The 22,845-nt window shown below is 37.9% G+C and overlaps 1 protein-coding gene across 3 annotated transcripts in view; it reads right to left on the bottom strand.

Moving 5' to 3' along the window:
• Positions 1-22,845, bottom strand: part of FRY (FRY microtubule binding protein) — a 386,045-nt gene that overhangs the window by 12,802 nt on the left and 350,398 nt on the right. For 2 of the 3 annotated variants that reach the window (XM_054701594.1, XM_054701593.1), the window contains 7 exons: positions 20,684-20,850; positions 18,823-19,012; positions 14,706-14,855; positions 13,450-13,548; positions 10,599-10,682; positions 2,344-2,361; positions 437-547 (listed from right to left, as the gene is read on the bottom strand). In XM_054701594.1, the coding sequence (XP_054557569.1) occupies positions 437-547; positions 2,344-2,361; positions 10,599-10,682; positions 13,450-13,548; positions 14,706-14,855; positions 18,823-19,012; positions 20,684-20,850 (819 nt within the window). The remainder of the gene's footprint in view (positions 1-436; positions 548-2,343; positions 2,362-10,598; positions 10,683-13,449; positions 13,549-14,705; positions 14,856-18,822; positions 19,013-20,683; positions 20,851-22,845) is intronic. The other variant, XM_037527137.2, reaches the window with a different exon arrangement.

The raw sequence follows: 22,845 nt of genomic DNA, 5'->3' as shown, positions 1-22,845 counted from the left end.
TTTGATAGTAAGCAGGGCACAGAAGCCAAGAGAAACACTATATTGTTATTTCCTTCTTATCTCAATGTAAGGGCAAGTATGACAAGCTAAAACTACAGAAGTAAAACCATAACACATAAGGAATTTTTTCAAATAAGGATGCCCAGACAAAAGGCCCTGGTTGGAGTTAAATAAGCGAGGCCTTTTTACATAGCATTTCAGGGGAGCATCCGTTCTCCAGGGATCATCCTTAAATTGTGTGCTAGACATGTCACTTGCCTGACCTAGTCCTGGCACTGCCAAATGAGCACAGAAATAAATATAAGACCTATTTAAGATTTGCACAAAATGATCACATGAGAGTGAAATCACTTATAAATGGACAAGGAAGAAAGAAAACAAGAGCAAAAGAATGGTTTTTGGGTAGGACTTGGGGTTGGGAGGTGTGTGTGCTCACCTCTGGCATGGAACTGACTTCATGCACCTGGCCGATAAGCTTACAGTAGGACTGAAAAAGCAGCAGCAGCTGGAAGTGTAGCTTATATAATCTCTGACACAGTTCCAATTGCTAAAGAGAGAATTTGCATGGGAAGACAGTTATTATGCATCATTCTTATATAACAAGTAAAATCTTGATGGAGACAAATACATCTTTTTCAAAATCAAGAAAACATAACTAGCTGTTATCTTTCTAAATAAAGCAGAACAATAAAACCCAGTCAACAAATATCAGTGAGAAATTCACAGTATCGTATAGAATAAAATAGCTGCTGAAAGATGACTAATTAGAGTAAAGTAGTAGCTCTAAAGGAATTGAGTGAACTGCCATATTTCCATTACATTTGCCAGTTAAATATCTGCAGATTATAGCTGTGGTTAATTTTTTAGGAGCTATAAACTTGTTTTTAAAAGCAAGGAATGTTATTAATTAAATGTATGTTTGAGAGGCAAAACATTGTCATTCTAGGTGTTAAGTTTATAAATTCAGTAGACTCTTGGGCTATTACTCTTGTGTGACAGATCTGGCTGCTATTTAGGGTGCAGATGCTCATCCTAAAGTCTATGCAAACACAACAGTCACATGATCCTCTAAGGCGCTATGTTTACTTTACTGATGATGCTTCTACTCAGTGCTCAACAAATATTTGTCAAATTAAAGTAAAATGAAAAGGGACCAGATTTGCTCTCCAAAAGGGACCAGAAGTACTTATAAAAATTGTAAAAATATTCAAAACTTTCTGTGGGAAGAATATTAAAAAAATAGTCATACAATATGGTCCTTGAGCCCTGTAGATACCTCTGGAATTTAAATATTTTCCTTATACATTTTTTTATACAATGAGGAAAAAAATAAACCATGAAAAATTCCTACATTCTACTCTTTGAACTATATCTGCTTAGGCTGGCCTCTAAGCATTGCCCGATTTATTTCAAGAATGGGTTAGTGCCTAGGTAGTAGAGGGGATTCTGCAAAAGGTACAGAAAAACCTTCTTTACAAAGAGGTTCATGGCTCACCAGTGACCAGTGAAAGTGGGTTAAATATGTTGCTTAAGCTAAACATTTCACTGTTCAGTGTTCAAATGTGGTTAAGGATAAATAGGCCTTTCTTTTACTAATAGACTATAAAGAACTCAGCTTAGAATTGAACACTCCCCAAATCAGCGTAAGAAGAGAAATGAAAAAAAATTTAAATTTAGGTTTTAGGTGGAATATTCTATTAAAAGCATTATTAACAGACTTTTGATCCTATTTTTTTTTGGATTAATTAATTACATGCTAAGACGATCTGAATGAAACTCACTTTCTCCTCTAATCCTTTACTGGCCCTTAGGGGAAAGATGATTCTACTTTTATTTATTTGCTCTCTCCATGCTGGTAACCAGCCTAGTTTAAAGATATAGCTACACACTAGTTAACCCAAACTAGATTTTTTATTGTTTTTGTAAAGCATTTAATTTACGATCATTTAAACTTTTCTTTGTGAAAACCTTTAAAAATCTGGTATAAAAGAAAACTGCCAAAGACTTGCAGATAAACAAAAAAGTACTTAAAAAATGTTGCCTTCACAATTTAGGGTGAAACCTAGCTATGAAAACTCTTGACTTTCCTAAGTTACAGATAATAACAGTTATTACTCAAAATATTCCACTGATAGTATGAGAGTTCATAGCAACATAGGTTTCTAATTAGGGACAAAAGCAGCCTGGAATGCTACTAATAAACTGCATGTCTCAGACTACCAAATAAAACAAAATGAAATGAAAAAGGGAAAACATGCTAGTAGATATAATAGTAACAGTAAAAATAAGATTTGTTATGGGTCCATGCCTAAATGGACAAAGTATGAAAGAAAGTTAACTTACTGCAAGAGATTCCATTTGCTACACAGCAAGCATGGCACAGGAAACAAAGGAAAGGAAAGAAAGTACAGGGTCAGTGTAATGCATGCAACAGAAAGCACGGCCCTCTTCCAAGAGCAGAACCGTCAGCAGTATTAGCATTGCTGGCCCAAACTTGATAAATGGTTGCAAATGTTGAACCCATTCAACATGCACAGCGACCAGTTAAAAACAAGCTCTAATGGGAAATGTATCATTGAAAATATATTTCGTAATCTTTTAGATTTTGATTATTAGTTGGTTTAGATTTTGTCAATCTTGGAGACCAGAAGTTAAAACTTTTATTGCTTGAAGATTTTAGTGTATAACTGTAATATGTGAACATACTAAAACCGTGAGACCAGCTGAGTTATGTGAAGAACTAAAGCTCCAAACACATGATACTACTAATATATGCTAGTTAAGGTAGAATTTTTAATGTTTTGGCTTCACATCTGCTAAACCATGACCATCTGATCAACATAGAATATAATTAACAATCTCAGTGGCATTTTCTTTAGAGTCAGATTGCCTTCCACATTGAGAATTTTTTTTTTTTTTTTTAGGACTGCTAGACATTGTCATTTTAAAGGACCAACACTGTATACTCTCAAACAAGTGGAGATATGACAAGTAATTTTCTTGTATTTCATTTTTTATAGTGTTTTCCCCCCAGTAGACAATATCCTAAAGTAATTAAGAACTGAATGTTAGTCTAAAATAATATAAATTTGTTAACTGGGCCATGTTCAACTATGGCTATTTTTTGGTGTCACCATATCATAACCAAATAATTTGTTTAAGGAATGGGTATATGGTAAGAGATAAACACAAACTGACAGAATATTTAAAAAAAAAATTAGGCCATTGCTAACTATGGGTCAATATGTCGGTTCTGAATTTTTGAAATATTTAAGCACCCATCTAACCCAGTTTCTAATCCTTGACAACAACAACAAAAAAATCATTATTTTAAATGTCTTTCAAAAAAAAATCTCTTGGTTATCAATGTATTGAACTTAACATGAGGTAAAGTGATAAGAAAAAGAACCTATCACATTATTTATTAATTTCTACAAATATAAATAAAGCATCACCAAATGTGCAGAGTGAAGCAAGTGCAGAGTAAATTACATGGTTTCCTGTTAAAAAATAATTGCTTTTCCAAAAGCAAGGTTGTAATTCAAGAAGGTCATCAAATCTGTTAAAGTAAAATCTTCTCTGTTCAACGAAGGCAAATGAGACTTTCTGACTCCAGCTCGGTGCTAAGGAATTTGTCAATAAATTCTTCCCACTCAGCTCTCAGGGCACAGAATTGTGTTTCTTGGGAGATGGCCAACTTGATGAACACCAGTTCTCAGTGTCCTTCTTAAACTCTCCTTGTTTGGTAAGCTACTCTAAACTGATTTGGTATTTGTTATCTCAGAACTTTTCCATTCCATAGGCTAATTTTCTCCAAAAAGATAGTGAAAAATGCCTTTCCTGAAGCCCATTTAATGACAAATGTTAAACTTTTCACTCCCTGTGCTAATGTTTTCCTATATGGGGGTTTAAAAAATTACTCCTTTAGTCTTTATGAACATATCTGTATTTCGGTGACTTAAGTTCCTTTTGAAAATGTGAGAATGTCACTGTTTTATTTGGTCACAAGGATTTTCTTCAGGCTCTGTTCCTTCACTCTTGATAGGACTTAATAAATTGGATTTAGTTTTTCCCAAGATGAGAAAAAAAAAAATCAAGAAATCAAGGCATTAAGAACTGATTACAGTTTAGCTGAAAGTCCAGAATAATCTAATTCTTCTTGAATTAGCACAGCCACATCTTGTTTCTGTGTTGTGCTTTGAAATGGGGTCTTTGCTTCTGACATAGCTAGTTGGGTAAAAATCAGAAATTTTCAACATGACAGAAGACGAGCTACAGTGTACTACAATATATTAGCTGGTTTTTCTCCCATCATACTTAATTTCTGAAAGTCACTGTTTAAACTAAGTAACATAAAATTCAGACAATTTAGTCTTAAGTTGAAGCTTTCCTTCTGAGTTATCCATAGAGGCATCTAATCCTAGGCAGGTTATGACTAATATGGACTCACCTATTACTAATATCACTTGGGTCTGGTGCAATGATGTATTATGTTTGTTGAGTAGTTTTTTGAACATTGGTGTAGGGGCAGAATTGGGGCACTGAGCAGGTTTTCTGATCCAGCAGACCAGGTAAAGGAGGAGTGAGAGAGTCCTAGAGCCCTCAGTGGCTTTTGCAGGCTTTTATTAAGATATACCAGGCATATGGCAAGCAGGGGTGCTGGGGGGCCAGGAGGCTGGCAGGCCTATCTGGGCTCTCCGGCCTTCTGCTTCTCTTCTTCTCTCAGCTTCCGTTTGTTCTTGGCTTCTGCTGGCGTCCCCATGATGCCGCCCTTATAAACTCAGTCTCTCAGCCCAGGTGTACCCACTCCAGGTGCCCGCCAACAGGCATGCATTCAGGATCACAGGGTTCCCTCATTTATCCTAATGGTGGGAGGGCAGAAAAGCCTGATACTTTTATCTTACCCTACAATTGGCCATGAATATCTTTCAAAATTTGAAAGATAAATGCCTTTAAACCTATGATATAGACTATACAACTTCAGGTATTTACTATTCTCAAGAAAACTTTAATTTCATGAGACCTTTTCTTTGTCAAAATAGGAAAGAGGATTTCACATAGAAATAAAGCCTGACTACACCTGAAGGATGAAGTTTCATAGGTTACAATTAACTGGAGAAATATTTTGTTCCACATTTAACTTGCGGTTCAATTTGTATTTAAGAATAGAGGTTACTGGCTTCTAATTGATAGATTATGCAGGGTTATGAAATACATAACTGAGAGGGTTACTGTACAAAAGACCCTAAAGTTGGAATGATGATTGGAATATAGGATAAACTGCAGTAGCACTAAATGCAAATTATTGGACTTGTATCCAGAGTCAAATGTTCAAGTTGCTGAAAAATATCTGTTGAATTGTGAATACGTCAGCTGAAATCACATATAATAAGCGGAAACATCTCCAGCTTTTCCAGGGTGGGCTTTGCAGAACTGGAAGGTGAGTTGTGTTAAGCAGTTGTGCAGCTGAGATTGATATTGCTGTCTGAAAACCTGAGTTGAGACTCAATGCCCCTCTACATTTCCATTTAACTTAAACTATCCACTAGTAACCATTTGAGTGAATTCCACAGGAGATGGACAGGTTAATGGAAACCATATTCTTAATTAGAATGCTGACTTTAAGAGAAAAAACTGGTAAAGCAGTGTTTCCTGAGTGAAAGTACTCTCACAAGAGCAACTCACACTCCTTGTTTTATGTTCTATTAGTGTAGGTCATCCCTTAATTTTAGGAGAATTGCTATCAACAATCACCAAGAAGCCAAAATAATTTACTATTCATGCCTGTCTTTAAAAATAAAAAAGCTTACATTCAAAAATTTCCCCAAGTATTAAAAACATTTTTCTTAGAAACAGCATTTGAGAAATCTCCAAAAAAAGTATTAAATGTTAAATCCCACACTTCTCTTGGTGAGCAAGATCAGCAGATAGGTGCTTTCATCTCATATGTATGTATGGAGATGTTTCTCACATAGGCAAGGAATAACACTCCCATTTACCTTGAAATACACAGCAATCTAGCTAGCTTTCACTCTCCCATTGTGTGTGTGCGGGGGAGATTGGGGGAGTGTCTTAGGTACAGAGCATATTTTTCTAATTACAAAAAAAGCAACAGTCCAAGCATTGTGATGACTGTCACCTGGCTCTTACCCTGAGTACAGGGTGGGGATGGTGGAAGGCAGACTAGACAAGTCATTGTTGGAGGAAGGCAGGTCCAGTGTTGGTAGCTCTTATTTTTTGGAGCACTAGAAATTTTGTTTTGAATTTATGTGTGAGCAATTTAAACTTTTTTAAAAAAGATTTATTTATTTATGCATACAAGAAATGGGGTACAGGCCAGAGGTGCAGGGGGAGGGGTGAGAGGATTCACCAGAGATAGAGTGGGGAGCAGAACAAGTGGACTGACTGAAAATCACTGCTGAGGGGAGCAGCAGGCGAGATAGGAGAGGTCTGCTGTGCCATGTGGGTAGCTCCCTAGCCGGTAGGGGATAGAACAACTGCTGCAGAGGCTGTGGACAGCTTCATAGTGCTGTTCTTAACCCCTTGCACCACCAGGGAGGCCCAATTTTAACTTTTAAATGTTAGATCAATTAAAAAAGGAACACTGTATGAGCTTAATAAAATACATCTGTAAATTGTTATGGCTTATAGGCAACCAATGTGCAACTGTTCTTCATAATTTGATATCTATAACTTCATGCTGAGAATAGAAGAAAAATTGGAAAATACAATAATCAAAACCCAGCAGAGTTATACTCGCTTCCACAAGCTATTCCATGGCAACTTCTTACTCATGTCCCCTGTTAAGAATGTTAAATGTTAAAGCACACGTGTCTCTGAAATAGAATATACATATGTAATAATTGCTTGCACATTAAACTTGCAATTTACTTCCAGACATAGATTCTGCAAGTTGTAAGTCACTTCCTAGCCCCATTCCACATGGTCCCATGCAAAGGGTGCTCAGAATAATTGGTCACATCGAACTATTACAGAAGACAGAAATCTCATGGAAAAAAAAGGAAACTGGAGAGAATCACTTGAGGGTAAGCAGTGTGTGAGGCCAAACATTTGTTGGGTTTTTGCCTTGGAAGTCTCATCATAGCTCTCATCAGCAATAACTCCACCAATTTTAGATATAAGATTAACATTTAGATGGACTGACACTATCATTTCTCCTCAAGGCCCATCTCGACTATGTAAAGATTTACTCTCAGCATGCTTTTGTAACCCATTTTCAGACTTATGTGCCTGTTAGCAGCGAAGCAAACAAACATTTCCTCATTTTTACATCCCATAATATACTTAGGATACCTCAAGTTCAACATAAGTTTAGTTAAGGCCGCTGGAATTAGAGTTTGTGGTTTGAGCCACATGCTCAGTGGTCAAACTAATTCCAGGGTCTACTAACACAACAGAATTTAACCAAGTACTGTAACCAGATGATTTGCAAAAACCACCCAGCCTTGCTTGACTTACTAGATAGTCAGTCACTCTCATTAGGTGGTGCACAGCTTGCCTTCCAGACCAGTGTCGGGGCTCAGAATTGTCACATACAAAGGAATGAAAGCATCCTCTTCAGGACATTTGTTAGTTGTCAACCAGTATGGGCATAAGCCACTCAGAAAAACTCTGATTCACTGAGCTAATACCAGTCTGGCTTGTTTTACAAAAACTTTGGGAAACACCAGACTGAGTAGTCACACTTCAGTTGATTCTTTTGATCTTGTAGCTCTAAAAAGCCCCACTTTCATTACTCCTGGGCATTTTTATGCAGATTTCTAAAAACACATTAGACATTTAGATGTATACTGGAAATTATTCTGTAGCTTTTCCTATGTGTCTGTGTTGTCTCCAAAATTAAAGTTAGAGAGAATGTAGGCACAGGTGGAAAGAATGCACTTTAGCCTCTTATCTTACATATTCTTATCTGCAAAATTGAAAAAATCCTTCAAAGGATTGTTATAAAGGATCAAATGAGATATACGAGCTTGAAAAATATTAGTTTCATCTTTCCACATTTGTATTTTCAATGCTTTATTATAATGCTAACAGAGTTGCCACATATAAATGAATGGATAAATGAATTTTAAAAACAAGAAAGCGATGGGAAGAAATAAAGTCTAAAAAAATAGAAGGGAAGAAAGAAAGGGGTAGAAAGAGATGTGAGAAAAAATATATAGGAGTAAGAAATATGAAGATTAAGCAAAAATAATAGAGATCTTCCTTAGAGGGAGACGGAGAAGAACCCAGGGGGTAAAAAGGGAGTAACTAACAAAACAACAGAAATAAATTACAAGCACAACAGAAACACATATGTGAAAATTGAACTGTTTTGGAACTAGGATAATTTAATTGGAATGTGAGGTTATCTCAGAGCTAACCAAGAAGCTAAACAAATGACAAATTATAGATTTGGTTTTAAAAATCCGCACTGTATTAATGAATTTTCTTTACTGAGATTTTATTATAGAGATTATAATGGAATTTGATGATTGGGGCAAATGTTTAGACAATTAATTACTTTCATATTCCACAACACATACTATATCATGAATTGGAATTTTAAGTCAGAACCTGGTAACTGTTCTCTGGATTGAATTTTTTTTTTAATAGCAGAATATAGAGGAGGGAGGATTGAGTCTGGAATCAGAAGGTATGGTGATAAAACCTGAAACAGGTAATATTTTATTTTTTAAAATATTACTTCTTCTGGGGTATGCTGATGGCACAGATTATCCAGTGAAAATCAGAGTCACAAAACTTCTGAGCACATCACAGGTGTGTATGCAGAGAATGATGGAAATGCACCTTCAGTATGCATTATGAGAGATATACCTTGTAATGCCATTAACCACATTTAAAAAATATAACAAAAATAAATCATTTGTTATGTATATTTGTCTGTTACCAGACAAGCTATATTTCAGCCTATCACTTATCAGCCATGGAACCTTGTATAAGTCAAGCTTGGTTTCCTCCTCTGTAGAACAGTGCTAAAGCTGCCAGCCCCACCTCTCATGCAAGGGAGGATCAGATGACTCAAGGGATAAGAAAGTTCTCTGTAAGCCACAAAGTGAAATCTACGTGTGTCCTCCAGCAGGCAGAGATGTGGAAATGCAAACCACACTTCAATACTCTCTGGATATTTCTCAGTCGTGCAGTTTGCATGTTCAGTCTCCAGTCTCTTCACCAAAATGAATCAAGCCACTTCCTCCCTGGGGACTCACCAATGGCATGGGTAATTACTCTGAGAACAGCAGACTTGTTCAAAAACAATGACCAAGCTGGAAATGAACAACTGGTACTTGCTTGAAAATTTTTACCCCGAATTCTATTTGGTTCTTTTTATCTTAGTAATACATTGTTTCTAATACAAGAAGGTGATTTCTCACCATCTACAAAATGGGTGATCTGAAATACTTTGCAAGTAGTTTTGTTTGTATTCTAGGATGTATTAAGGATATCATTTTCTCTACCTAGATTGAGCAGCAGCAGGCTTCTAACTTGTGTTCCCTAATCCATTCTTATCCACTTCAATCTATTTTTGTTTTTTTTTGATTAGGGAAAGCCCTAATCCAATTATACTCACTTGCTAAAAACCTTTCAGTTGATTACATTGCTGATAAGATAAAATCCCAATCCCTGCATGGGCTGGCTTCTGAGGCTTCTTCAGACTCTTCTCAAACTTCTCTTCATGCTGCTTTCTGCATGCCCAGACACAAGGGTTTCTCTTCAGTTTTTGCGAAGGGCCAGGGTGAGGCTCTCTCCTACCTCAGGGCCTTTACACATGCTCTCCATTCATTCCTCTCACTTAGCTCAACAGACCTTATATTTGAGATCTCTCCTTAGATGACACTTTCATGGAGGTGCCTTCCCAGAACCTCCCTTCACATTTCATCATGCTGAACTCAGATAGATTTTCTTAGTTTACCATTTTTACAGATTGACACATGTATGATTTTTTGATTATCATCTGTCTCCCTGATAAGACAGAAGCTTCATGAGGGCAGAGGCTTTCTTACTGTTCACTATTATAAACACCAGGTGGGCCTTAGGGAAGGCAGTCAGTAAATAGCTCCAGAATGAGCTTTAAATGCTTTAAATCCATTCATGCTGCTCTGCCCAATTTCCTTTACATTATGGGATACATTTATAAGTAAGCTGGTGTGTACTTAAAGCAATTCTAAATAAGGGGAAAAATCTATTAAAATGTTGCTGAACGGTCAACAGAGACTTTCTTCATTGAAGAAACAAAGTGGCTAAGTAAAAACTTAATGAAATTTGGTTTTCTATTCTGAGGAACAGATTTATTAGGGAATGATTAGTATAGTTAGACAGTATCCAGCAAAGTGGTTATTTTGATACCTCTACTTTTCCAAAAAGGAAAACACTCCCCTCTCCCAAATCCCATCAACACACAGTCATGCTTGACTTAAATGTCTTTCTCTCTTACTCTTTGTTTCATATAAATGCATAGGACGACTCATACTGCCTCTTCCTTCTCATTCTAGGATGTTCCACACTGCTTGGGTTGATCAAAACCAACACACAATGTCAGATTCCAGAAAAGACAAATTCCAACAGGCTTTTATTACCTTTTCTTCTGAGTCCCCTGGTTGACATGTAATCACGCCATCTCTTGATCCTCCTGCAAATGTTGCCTTGCAATTTGCAAGCCACTGTTGTCGGAAAGAAATACAGATACATGTAAATTCAGCAATGTCCTAAGAATATTTTTATCATCAATTCTCTCAGGGAACATTGATTGTTTCTATTCACTGTAAAATAAAATTCTGCTAAGATGACTTTGAAAATCCTTTTATGGGCTAAATATTAACTATTTGAAATGAAAATAGTCAGTTACAATATAATTTCAACTTTATGATACATGAACTGGGAGAATGGTCTCCCAGACCATTCTTAATTTATCTATATGTTTAAAAGAATTAGTATAATGTTAGAAACCTTTCGTATCACCGGGTTTAGAAGAGAGGACCAATACTCCCTCATAGGTTGGGTGATTCTGGACAATGTAATCCGACTCATGATATATGTACTTCTCTGTTATGTCATGGGAGCTTCTACAGGGCCAGTCAACTTTACTGCGTACAAAAGGCTATTATAATAATGGTTGAGTTATTTAGAGATTCTGCCACCCTTAAGCATCAGGGAATGTAACTAATAAAGATGTGAAAAGAAACCTTAGGAGAGAAAACGAATAAACATTGAAGAATTGAAATTCACACCTGACATTGACAGTTTGGTCCTTCATCAACCAGAAAGGATTATTTTTTTTAACTCATGACTGAAAGGCTGGGAAATAGTGACCAGTAAAGAGCCACAGAAATAGAAGATAAAGGGAACAGTTATCAAAATATGAGAACTCTGGCCTTGAACAGATCATGAGATCATTAATAAGAATAGAAATAAACAAAAAAATTCTAGTAACTTTACAATGAGTGTCTTCTATGGATGAGACACTGTGTTGGACCCTTTACTCATGCTATTTCTATTTTAATGCAATAGTGTGGTTAAAAGCACCTTGGATTTCACAACATGTGAGAGGCTAATGGCAATTGCTAGGGTAGTTGTGAGTATTAATGACATAATTTAAGAGATTTGGGTCTTATCAGGTTGTTGGACACATAGAAAGGACTCAGAAAACTATAGTTGCTATGACTCATAATTGCTATATCCTTATAATAATTCTGCAAATTATTAATATCACCATGTTATAGAAAATGAGTGTGAGATGAGAAGAGGTAACTTGCTCAGAGTCACTAACCCCTAAGTAGTTGAGCAGCAATTTTACCCCTTTTGTTTTGTTTCTCTATATTCCACATGTGTGAAATCAGAAATACTACTCTTAAGTTTCCCACCAATTCTTTGCTTGAGATAAAGTAAATCTGCACACACATTTGTCTTTTATAGCTAATTAATTTTTTTATTAAAAATTTTTATTTTCTTACATCTTTGTTCATTTTTGTACAGTGATGATTTCTCCCCTCAGGTGTAGTCCCTGTAAATCTCTCACTACCACATCACCCGTGAACACCACCCTAGTTCCTTGTGCTCCTTCCTCCCCTGTTTTGACTCCTCTTCCTCCCTGTCCCCTGCTGTATTCCTCAGATCCATAGTTTGCCTCCAAGTTTTGTCTTTTTTTTTTTTTTTGACACTTTGTTCGGTTTCCCTATGTTCCTCCTGTAAGTGATACCACCTGATATTTTTTTTTCCCTTCTGACTTATTTCACTGATCATAATCCCTTCTATGAGCTGCAATTTAGACCCAAGTCTGACTGACTTCAGCATCCATGCCCTTCCTACATTGCCTGGTGTGGGAAGTGCTCCATAGATATTACACACAATTACTTGTCAGATCAAGGGGTTTCTATGGAGGGTTTTTAGGTCATTTCTGTCTCTAAAATATTACAGCATGGATCAATGAAGCAAGAATCCAGTAGAGACCAGGAGCTGAGACCAAGAAAAATTATGGGGACAAGGAGAAACAGCTATCAAAAGTGGCTAAGAAGAGGGAGATGAGATCCACCCAACGGGTTTTCAGGGAGGCTAACAGTGTAGGAAATAATTAACAATTTAAAATATCTGAAGAGGGCCTCCCCGGTGGCGCAGTGGTTGAGCGCTGGGTTGCGAAGCTGCCCGCAGCCTCTGCAGTGCCGGTTCAATCCCCGGCTGCTCCCCGGCCCCCGGAGGAGGGTCCCACATGGTGCGTAGACCTCTCCTGCCGCCCGCTGCTCCCCTCAGCAGTGTACTTCGGTCCTTCTGCCTGCTCTGCTCCCGCTCTGGCTCTGGTAAATTCTCTCACCCTCCCGTGCTTCTGACTGTACCCAGTGCATGTATAAACAAACAAACAAACAAATAAATAAATAAAACATACCTCTATAAAAAAATAAATAAATAAAATATCTGAAGAAAAGAAGTTATAACTTATGTAGATATCATTATATATATATTCCATAATATTGAAGTAATATTGGTAGTTCTACCACCATTAAATTGGAATAGCAATGAGTCTCTTAGGTCAATCAAAACCCCTTCTAGGGCCTCCCTGGTGGCGCAGCGGTTGAGCGCTGGGTTGCGAAGCTGTCCGCAGCCTCTGCGGCGCCAGTTCGATCCCCGGCTGCTCCCCGGCCACCGGAGGAGGGTCCTACATGGCGCGCAGACCTCTCCTGCCGCCCGCTGCTCCCCTCAGCAGTGTACTTCAGCCCTTCTGCCTGCTCTGCTCCCCGCTCTGGCTCTGGTGAATTCTCTCACCCTCCCGCGCTTCTGACTGTACCCAGTGCATGTATAAACAAAACAAACAAATAAACAAACAAATAAAACATGCCTCTATTAAAAAAAAATAAAAAAAAATTAAAAAAAACCCTTCTACAAGCGGGCACACTTGGTTTTAACTGAACACAAATACTCAGATACATGAAAACTTACTGAGAGAGTGGCATCTTTTCTGTTGTTGTAAGTATCCAAATATTCTTGCAGTTCTAAAACACTGAATTTGAGCTTGTCCAAAAGTCCACAAGAAAGGAGCTAAAGACAGGAAAATAATTTGTATTAGAACAACTAGACAGGTACCAAGACAAAGACATGGCCACACAGATAGAAAAGAGAAATATATTTAGAAGTAATGTAAAATAGGGAGCAGTGATATCTATTTTAATAAGCTGCAAAATTTATAATTTCGCTCCAATACCAGGAGCACCTGTAATTGAATACTAGCTTGCTAATCAAAATCTCCCATGAAAAATCCATTTTTCTATATCAATATAGACAGATAAATCTTAGCAAGTATTCCATAGATGCCCAAGTGGAGATATAATACCAATTTTATGCATGAATTCTTATCTTTAACCAGTAATACTCCAAGTAGTATGAAGACAGACCTCCAAATAGACTTTCAAACTGATTTTGTATTTAACCTGTACTTTAAATCACTTAGGATAGAATGAGTTATCATAGTGTATTCCCTGCTGCAAGATAGCCAACCACTAATCAAGTTCTCCAAATGATTGACCCTTCAGAGATTTTCAAAATCAATACACATCATCATTGGTTTTAAACCTTGGTAATTGTTCAGCATATGAGGTGGTTCTGTGACATGCATGGGAATGTAAAGAAAAGTAAGGCACCCTTCTTGCCCTAAAAGAGCTCACCAGTCTTGTAGAGTTAGTGTTACATTCATAAGTCATGATTCAGCAGTCATCCAGAGACTGTTCTCATCACTCTTTAGACTCATCCTTTGTATTTTCGGCTGTAAGAATCCATCCAGTGGGTGGATTCAGTGTCTACTTAGATTTAAACATGGGGAAAGTGATGGCATGTTGGGTCTGGATTCCCATCTGGTGGGCTAACCTGGCAGCATAGGGACTGCTAGGTCAACTGAGGGGACTTATCTCACCATATTTGTAGTTGTCAAAGTCATTAGAGGGAAGGTGCTGGGGCATGGAGGGAGCACAGAGGTGGACCTTTCTCCTGAGTTTCTGACATGACTTGGTGTTGGCCTGGGCTGGCAAGGTGTAGTCATTACTCAGCAGATTCAGGCCTTCAGGAGTCACATGACAACACAGCATTGCTCACTAACACTGTATGTGTCTTTAGAACTTATTACAAGACAAACAAGCTTCCCTGAAGTTTCACATCATAAGCTGGACAGGCCATTTGCTGTCAGAACTAGACTGGATACTCACGGTCTCGGCATCCACAAAGAGGGTGGGACATTCAGAGCAGGAGGTGAGCATCTGGGAAGAGCTAACGAACTTGGACCCTATTCCCCGGAGGTTGTCTCCAAGATAACTGGCTGCATCACAGGTTAGGAAGCAGAATCTCTTCTGAATATTCTGAAAGGCAAAACCATTAATGTATATATGACAAAAAAACCCTTTTTTTTTGATTTCTATGAAGATATCAAATGAGCAAAGGTTCTAAGTGTGGTGATAGTGGTGGAGGAGGAGATACAGAACAAGTATTTGTCTTAACTAAATAATCACCAAGCGTGGGCAAAGTTTCTTGTTAAATTATCATTTTCCAAAGTGTAGATGCCCATATAATCTTTTAAATAAGTACTTCTTTTCTTTTTGCTGCTGGGCAATGCTGATTGTCAGCTTGAGTCTTCCTAGCCTAATCTTCATATCAGAAGTTATAGAGATTACTGCAATGTGGATGAAAGAAAAAAGATCATGAGATGTAACTCTTTTCTAGTTCCCTAGATTGGAGTTCTCTGAGACAGAGCACTGAAATGGGTCATTTGGGCCTCTGCAGAATAAAGAGTGAATGCTACATGGGACCTAAAATAAATCTTCTCAGATTGATGTCTGTACCTCTGACCTTTAGCTTTGCATACATCAGCTCATTAATCTTCACAACCACGTGAAGAAACTGAGATTAAGAGAGGTTGAATATTTGTTTAAGGTCACTAGGAAGTGACCGAGGTTGATCCTCTCTCTAAATTTCATATTCCTTCCAAAATCCTATAATACTTTCAAAAAGTTGCTGTTCTTCCACATTACCTGAGAGGAGAGAAATAGAATTAGAAGGAATATGATTCACTGTGCCTTGGTCAAGAAAATCTTTAATCCTATAATTCCAACACAATGCTTGTAGCAAAAGAAATAAAATATTTAACCAAAAAGTGGTTCTAGTCCCATGATTGGCTTTCCCCAAAGAGATGTTGTACCTTTTGAGTTATAGACCCTAAGAAGGGCCTGCTTACTCAAAACCAGTTTACTTTTATATTTGAAATCATTTAAGACAGATGATCCAAGTTTTTTCATTTTGCACTTTTTATATAATTCATTTTTTCCCTCCCTTTTCCTTCTACCCGTCTCTTGCTGATGATGATTACAGGGCCTACCTCAATCCAACCAAGTATCACATGATAAACTCAACTGACTCAACCTCTGAAAATGGTTAAGTAGGATTCTGACTTGTTTGTCCATTCATACATCATCATTCAAGTGTATTTAAATGTGGGACTATATAGTTCTTTTTGATTCCTCTGTTTATGACAGTTCTGTTTGTGATGGTAAAAATAACGTCAAAATGTTAAGAAATCATTTTTATTATAGGTAAATAGGAAGTTGAAAGAAAATAAAAGAATAAAAGACATCCATAATCTCTCCATCCCAAGAAAACTACAAGAAATGTTAATGTATAATCTTCACTACTTTCTAGGCAATAAAACCAAAAAGTAGCTTTAAATGCGGTACACAGGGTCAGTTAACTCTGATGGGGCTTGAAGACCTTTGGTGTTTCTTTCATAGCATGGCATGTTTCTCTCTCTCTCTTTTTGAGAGGAATTTGCACACCAAACAGGCATACATAAAAATAAGCCTTCAAAACACTAATTAGAAGTAGAGCTTTCTCTCTTTAGTTCAGTAGTTGTTGTATGTTATGGTAGTAACAAGTGAAATTTGATGGTGTTCATCTGAGATGGCCACTTAGAGCCCTGTGTGCCCTCATCTGGCCAGATAGAGTACTGCAGCCCTCTGGAAGTGGGGCATTTGCTTTCAGTTTGCACTAAGATACTGTATGGACTAGCAGGCTGTGGTGTACACATGATAAGCAAAGAATGACTGTTCCTCTGTTCAGAAGCAGCTACTGGGAGGGTGCTGGGAAAATTGGAAGGCCACATGCAAAAAAAAAAGAAGTTGGATCATTCAGAAAAATCAATTATAAATGGATTAAAGATGTAAATATAAGCTCGTAATAAACATACAGAAGAAAATATTGGTGATACATTTCATGACATAAATGATAAAGATGTTTTTGGAGAGTGGACCCCTATGGCAAGGATATAGATACAAAAATAAACAACTGGGATTACCTCATATTAAAAAGCTTTTATACATTAAGAGAAAATATAAGTAGACTAAAAAGACTTCCTACTAAATGGGAGAAAATATTTATCTGTTACATAACTGACAGGAGGTTAATATCCAAGATATTAACAATATAAAACTGAAATGATCCAATTAATAAATGGGCAGCAAACCTGGATAGACAATTCACCAAAGAAGTTGTCCAGAAGGCCAACAGAGAGATGGAAAAATGCTCGTGATCACTTTTAATAAGGAAGATGCAGGTCAAAACCATGATGAGCTATCATCTCACACCTGTGAGAGTGGCATGTATTAAAAACACACCTAACAAGTACTGGAGGGGATGTAGACAAAGAGGAACACTTTTATGCTGTTGGTGGGAATGTAAATCAGTGCAGTCATTTTGGAAACCAATCTGGATTTACATTAAAAAACTAAAAGTTGGGACTCCCCTGTGGTGCAGCGGGTTGAGTGCAGCGCTGTGAAGCTGTTTGCAGCCTCTGTCGCGCCGGTTTGATTTCCGGCCGGCCAGAGAGATTCCCACATGGCATGGCAGACCTCTCCTGTCTCGCCTGCTGCTCCCCTCAGCAGTGTATTTCGGTCCTCTGCCTGTTCTGTTCCCTGCTCTGTCTCTGGTGAATTCTCTCACCCTCCCACCCCAGTGCTAGTATAAATAAATAAAAAATCTTAAAAAAAAACTAAAAATTAAAATGCTGTATGACCCAGCAATCCTACACTTGGCATCTAGCCAAACAACATGAAGCCATCAACTGGAAAAATGCTCCACAATGTTTACTGCAGCATTAGTTACAATAGCTAGGACATAGAAACAACCTATGTGCTCACTGACAGAGGATCAGGTTAAGAAGATGTGGTGTAACCACACAATGGAATACAATTCAGTCCCTAGGAAAGAGGAACTATTCAGTGCCTTTTACAGTAAGATGGAAGCAGTTTGAGGGAATTATGTGCAGTAAAGCAAGTCAGAACAACAAAGACAAATACTGGACATTTACATAGTAGATGATTCAGCAAAGCAAAACACTTAAAAAGACAAGCAGACACTAATAAATCAAGTAAGATTTCTGAGGATGAGTGGGTGGGAAGAGGGAAAATTATCAAAAGGGTATAAAGGATGGTGGAAGGGAAAAATGAACTATTTAATTAAGAAAAAAAATCAACTGCCAATATTTAAAAAATAAGAGATTTTTCACAAGGCTGTTATAAAATTCTCATCGCTACACTGGCGATACAGTCACCTTTAGAGAAGTGAGGCATAATTTCTGAAGCACTTACACAGCTTATAGGTAGCTAAACTAGGGTTCACAAAAGAAAGGAAAAGAGAAACAGAAATGAGTAAGAGAGACATAGGAGAGCTCTAAGAGAAAGGTGAGATGGACGATAATCTTGGCAAAAGATACCATTTAATGATCCTAATGTCAAGACTGCCTAGGATTGCTGACAATAAAGGTTAGCATGGTAGAAGTGGCCATGGCAGAATAAACCACTTGAGGGCAACATCTTCACAATACTAGTTTGAGATGGCTGAATACAGGAAGTTTGACCAGAAGAAATGATAAAGGCCACAGAGGGTGGTTGGAGAAAACAATATGAACCCAGAACAAAACAGCAATCCTTTCTTACATTAGATGCCAGCTGGCTCCCCTGCGAGACCACATTTTTTTTTTTTTAAGATTTATTTTTATTTATGAAAGGCTGGGGTACAGGCCAGAGTCATGGGAGGGTGCGAGGATCCACCAGAGACAGAGCGGGAAGCAGAACAGGCAGACGGACCGAAAGCACTGCTGAGGGGAGCAGCAGGCGAGACAGGAGAGGTCTGCTTCACCAATGTGGGATTCTCCCTGGCCGGCCAGGAACTGAACCGGTGCTGCGGAGGCTGTGGACAGCTTCACAGTGCTGCACTTAACCCACTGTGCCACCGGGGAGGCCCATGAGACCACATCTTAACTCTGAGTGAGCGCCGTACCTTAAACAAGGAGGAGAACACATGAAATGTATACACAGCACAAGAACCGTCTGAGTCGCACATGAGCTGGTTGATGTGGCTGCGCCAGGCTTCCTCAGCGTCGTCACAGGCTGTGGGCTGAAACGCAGCAAGGATGGCCGAGAAGAAGGGTGAGGGAGGGGGCGACACTCCCCTGTCTCCTTCTCCAAAGCTGGAAAAGATGAAAACAACTATGTCAAGAAGTGACATCCTTCCTCATCCCTTCCTGGGTGGTACAGATGCTCACCCCTAGTCAGCTGAGTAGGGAGTCCATTGTTCTCACTCCTCCCTTTGAGGCTGAGTTGAGAACCTGACTTTTATTCAAAGGTCTCTGGAATTTCTGTGATTCTTTCAATTCTGATTTCCTTACAAAGACTCTGAACCTCATTTAGCCTTCAGCAGCTGTCTCTCATTCTCCCAGCTGGCCACTTCCCAGACACAATAAATACTGTTTCCTGTGCTTTGGCACTTTCATTGTTCTTATGAAAAATTACACACTCCTATGTTTGTAGCAGCACTATTTACAGCAGCCAAGATAGGGAAATAGCATACATGCCCCCAAACAGATGAGTGGATCAGTAGATGTGGTACATATACACAATGGAATATTATTCAGCAATCAAAAAAGACAAATTCATGCCATCTGCAGCAACATGGATGGAACTGGAAGGGATTATGCTAAGCAAAATAAGCCAGAAGGAGAATGACAAATACTACATAGTGTCACTTATATGTGGAATATAGAAAAACTGTACAAAGTGTCAAAGACAACCAGCCTGTGAAAGCTGACCATAGATCTGTAACTTTCAGAGAGGCACGGGGAGGAATGAGAAAAGGGGAGAGCACAATGGACTACGGTGGAGACTATGGGGCTTTGGTGATGGGAGGGCGACAGTGACCATACCTTTAGAGAAGTGAAGCATAGTGGGGGAAGCCTATACTGTCAAAGTACTAGCAAGGATGTAAAATAACAGCACAACTAAAAAAAATTATGAAAAAATATTTGAACACTTAAACTTAGTGGAGGGAAGAGTACTAAAGAGCATATGCATAAATGCCCAGAAGAAAAGGGTGGAAGGAAGAAAGGAAATTAAAGAGAAATGCAAGGGAAGGGAGACCGAGAAGAATGCAGAAAGGAGAAAGAATGAATAAAAAGTGAAATGACAAATTCTCCGCCAGGTATTCTCTTAAGCAGTTTCTTTGATAAATAGACACTGGTTACCGTAACAGAAGGCCTTTGTCTACCCATATCAGAGGTTTTTACTTAGTTCTTATTTTCAATGTTCAGAAGAGTGATTTTAGGATTCTGACTTTCTTTTTCTGAAGTAAAGTTGTAGCATATTTATTTGAGATTTATTCTAGATGCTGCAGTAGTGTTTTTATTTCTATTTACTACTCTACTTTCCTATTCATATTCTCCTACTACATCTCACTAGTCTCAGAAACATCAGTAACTAGGCTGATAGCCACCTACTTCTAAAAGAGTCATATTTAGCTTATAAAGAGCCTCTTGTTCTGCTCTTCTGAATAAAAGTAGAAAGAACTCATTTTGAAGACTTGCCAATCCTGTTTATCTTCAAACTTTACAAGGTCTGCACTGTGTCTCCAGCCTCCCTTGACTTTTTAAGTTAACTCAAAGTTTTTATGAATTCCTACAGGAGTATGCTTTTTGGTTTCACATAAGGCTGTGCTGGGGTTGGATGATTTCAACCCACTGAGAGGACTCCAAGTTATATGTCATTTCAGACTCTTTCAGCGCAGCTCTCAGCAATATGAGATAGAGGGAACATAACACAATGTGCTATATGTACTGTACAGTCATTTCCACCAAGGGCTTCTTTACCTTGCAAGAGTGAACTGGTCCATTGCTTGATTGCCTTTTTCTTCTGCCTCAGTCATATCCAGGCTAAAGCTGTCACTGCATTCGAAAGTCGCTGGAAGTTCATTGATGGAACTAGACAGATCATCCTCATGCACGGTGGTATCCTCTTCTTCCTGGACAGCTTCAGCCTGGGAGAATAAAAACAGGAAAGATTTTTTTTAACGTGGATGTAATAAAACAAACATGTATGTATGTATGTGTATGTATATGTATGTATCTCTGTGTAAATATATTTATATAAATAACTGTTCGATTAGGGGAAAAATAAAATAGACATATCCTGAGAGTAATCGAATTGGGAACATTTGTTTTCTAGCTATAATGTGAACAATTTATATAACGAGGCTCAGGAATTCTCTGAATTCCTCTTTGTTCTTTATCTTCTATCCAGCCTTCTACAATAAGTTTGCAAGGAAGCTCTCTGTAGGGTACCATATTAGATCAGGTATAAATGCTAAACTTGGAAAAGACCTCAGAGACCCTCTGGTTGAATATCCAGATTTTATAAGTGAGGAAGTAGATACTCCACATGTGAAAGGTATTTGCCTAATATCAGGAAGACAACCAGAACTGGAGCTGGGACTAGAAACACCACTTTTTCATTCAGAACTCTTCCACTGTGTAACCTGTCTTTTAAAGCAGCCTATCCAGAGTTAACTGTCCAGTATAGAATCCCTTTACCTATGGAAACTAGAATTTAGATCCACCAATGCCTGGCAATGTAGATGCTCAAGAAGAATCTTCAGTGCACATGGGTGACCCCTAGTTTTTCACCAAACTGGCCACACTAATGGCCATTCCATACTGAAAAGCCTCTAGGAAGCATTTACACTTTTATTTTGGGAATGCTCCAAGCTAACAGACATGAGAGACTTTACTCATGTTGCCATAAATGGCTTGTGCACTGAGCAGTAGAATGAAAGGGCCGGCAGAACTGGGATCACTGAGGGGCAGGAAAGAGACATAGCAAGTAAAATGGAAAAAAGAGGCTGGGCTTGAACCTGGGCCAGGGGGAAATCAGCTGGAGAACTGATTGTTCTTCATGAGAGGAAGGAAGGCAACTGGATTACAGACCAGAGATGAGAAAACGAATCACACATACATGTTTCAGTAGTAACTTTCTTAAGACAAAAACAAGATCAAGGTAAATGAGAAATACACATGAATTAGAGCATTATCAAAGGTTGACATCTGGCCACCTATTTAGTAGACGATATTTTGAATCTAGGATTTGAATCTAATATTTTGAATCTAGGATTAATAGGGAAACAGTTAACAGGAATGTTTACAGATCCCTTAGGGAAAACGGTTATCTCAAGTCTTTAAAGAAATTGCTCAAAAATTGCTCAGAGGTTTATCCATATCTGCTTCTTCTTGCTTTTTAAAATTACAGCAGTGCCATCAAGACGGGCCCCTAGTGACTAGTCTCGGTTATTGGTGTGCATAAACTTACTCTGTTAGGGGAGTGCTGAGTTCTTATAAAAACATTTTTTATTATCCTTTTCAATGTCACAGATCTATCAAACACTGCAGAAACCTAGCTCATGTGAAAAACACAGATTTTTAGAAATTCAGCTCAACCTTTCCTTGATAGAATTAGGGGATTTCTGTGAATTTTACTACTTAGGTAGTGCTTTGTATGAAAAAAATATAAATATTGAGAAAATGACTATTCTAAGATTGAGAAATATCAACTGCTAGTAACTTCACATTTATTTCATGCTGCTCTTTTCATGAAATTTAATTTTGTAATTTTAGGGTTCTGGCATTTTAATCTCAGGTAAGTTTTCTTTTTGTTCATTTTGAGGCACAAAATGGACTCTATGAACACTGATTAAAGTCCTTTTGCAATGGGGCAATCTTGGAAATAATTTTTCTTTAAGTTTTAATTGCAGTTTTAGTTGCAATTTGGGTGATTGCCCTTGCTTTAGGTTTAGAGTATGTAGATTTTCCTAGGTTTCAGATCCATTATTAGAATATTATTAGAATAATATTAAAGAATACAGAATAGACAGTATTGTGCTTTTTCTACAAGTATTAGAAAGAATATAATTTCATAAATTTCATTCTATTTATTTTCTCTTTCAGACTTATACTATCATAACCAAAGCTCAGGTTTAAAG

This window comes from Talpa occidentalis, unplaced genomic scaffold (genome assembly GCF_014898055.3).
Source record: "Talpa occidentalis isolate TD23 unplaced genomic scaffold, MPIMG_talOcc4v2.1 talOcc4.5, whole genome shotgun sequence".
NCBI lineage: Eukaryota > Metazoa > Chordata > Mammalia > Eulipotyphla > Talpidae > Talpa > Talpa occidentalis.
The sequence above is the reverse complement of the archived record's forward strand: the minus strand, read 5'-3'. Positions and strand labels throughout refer to the sequence as shown.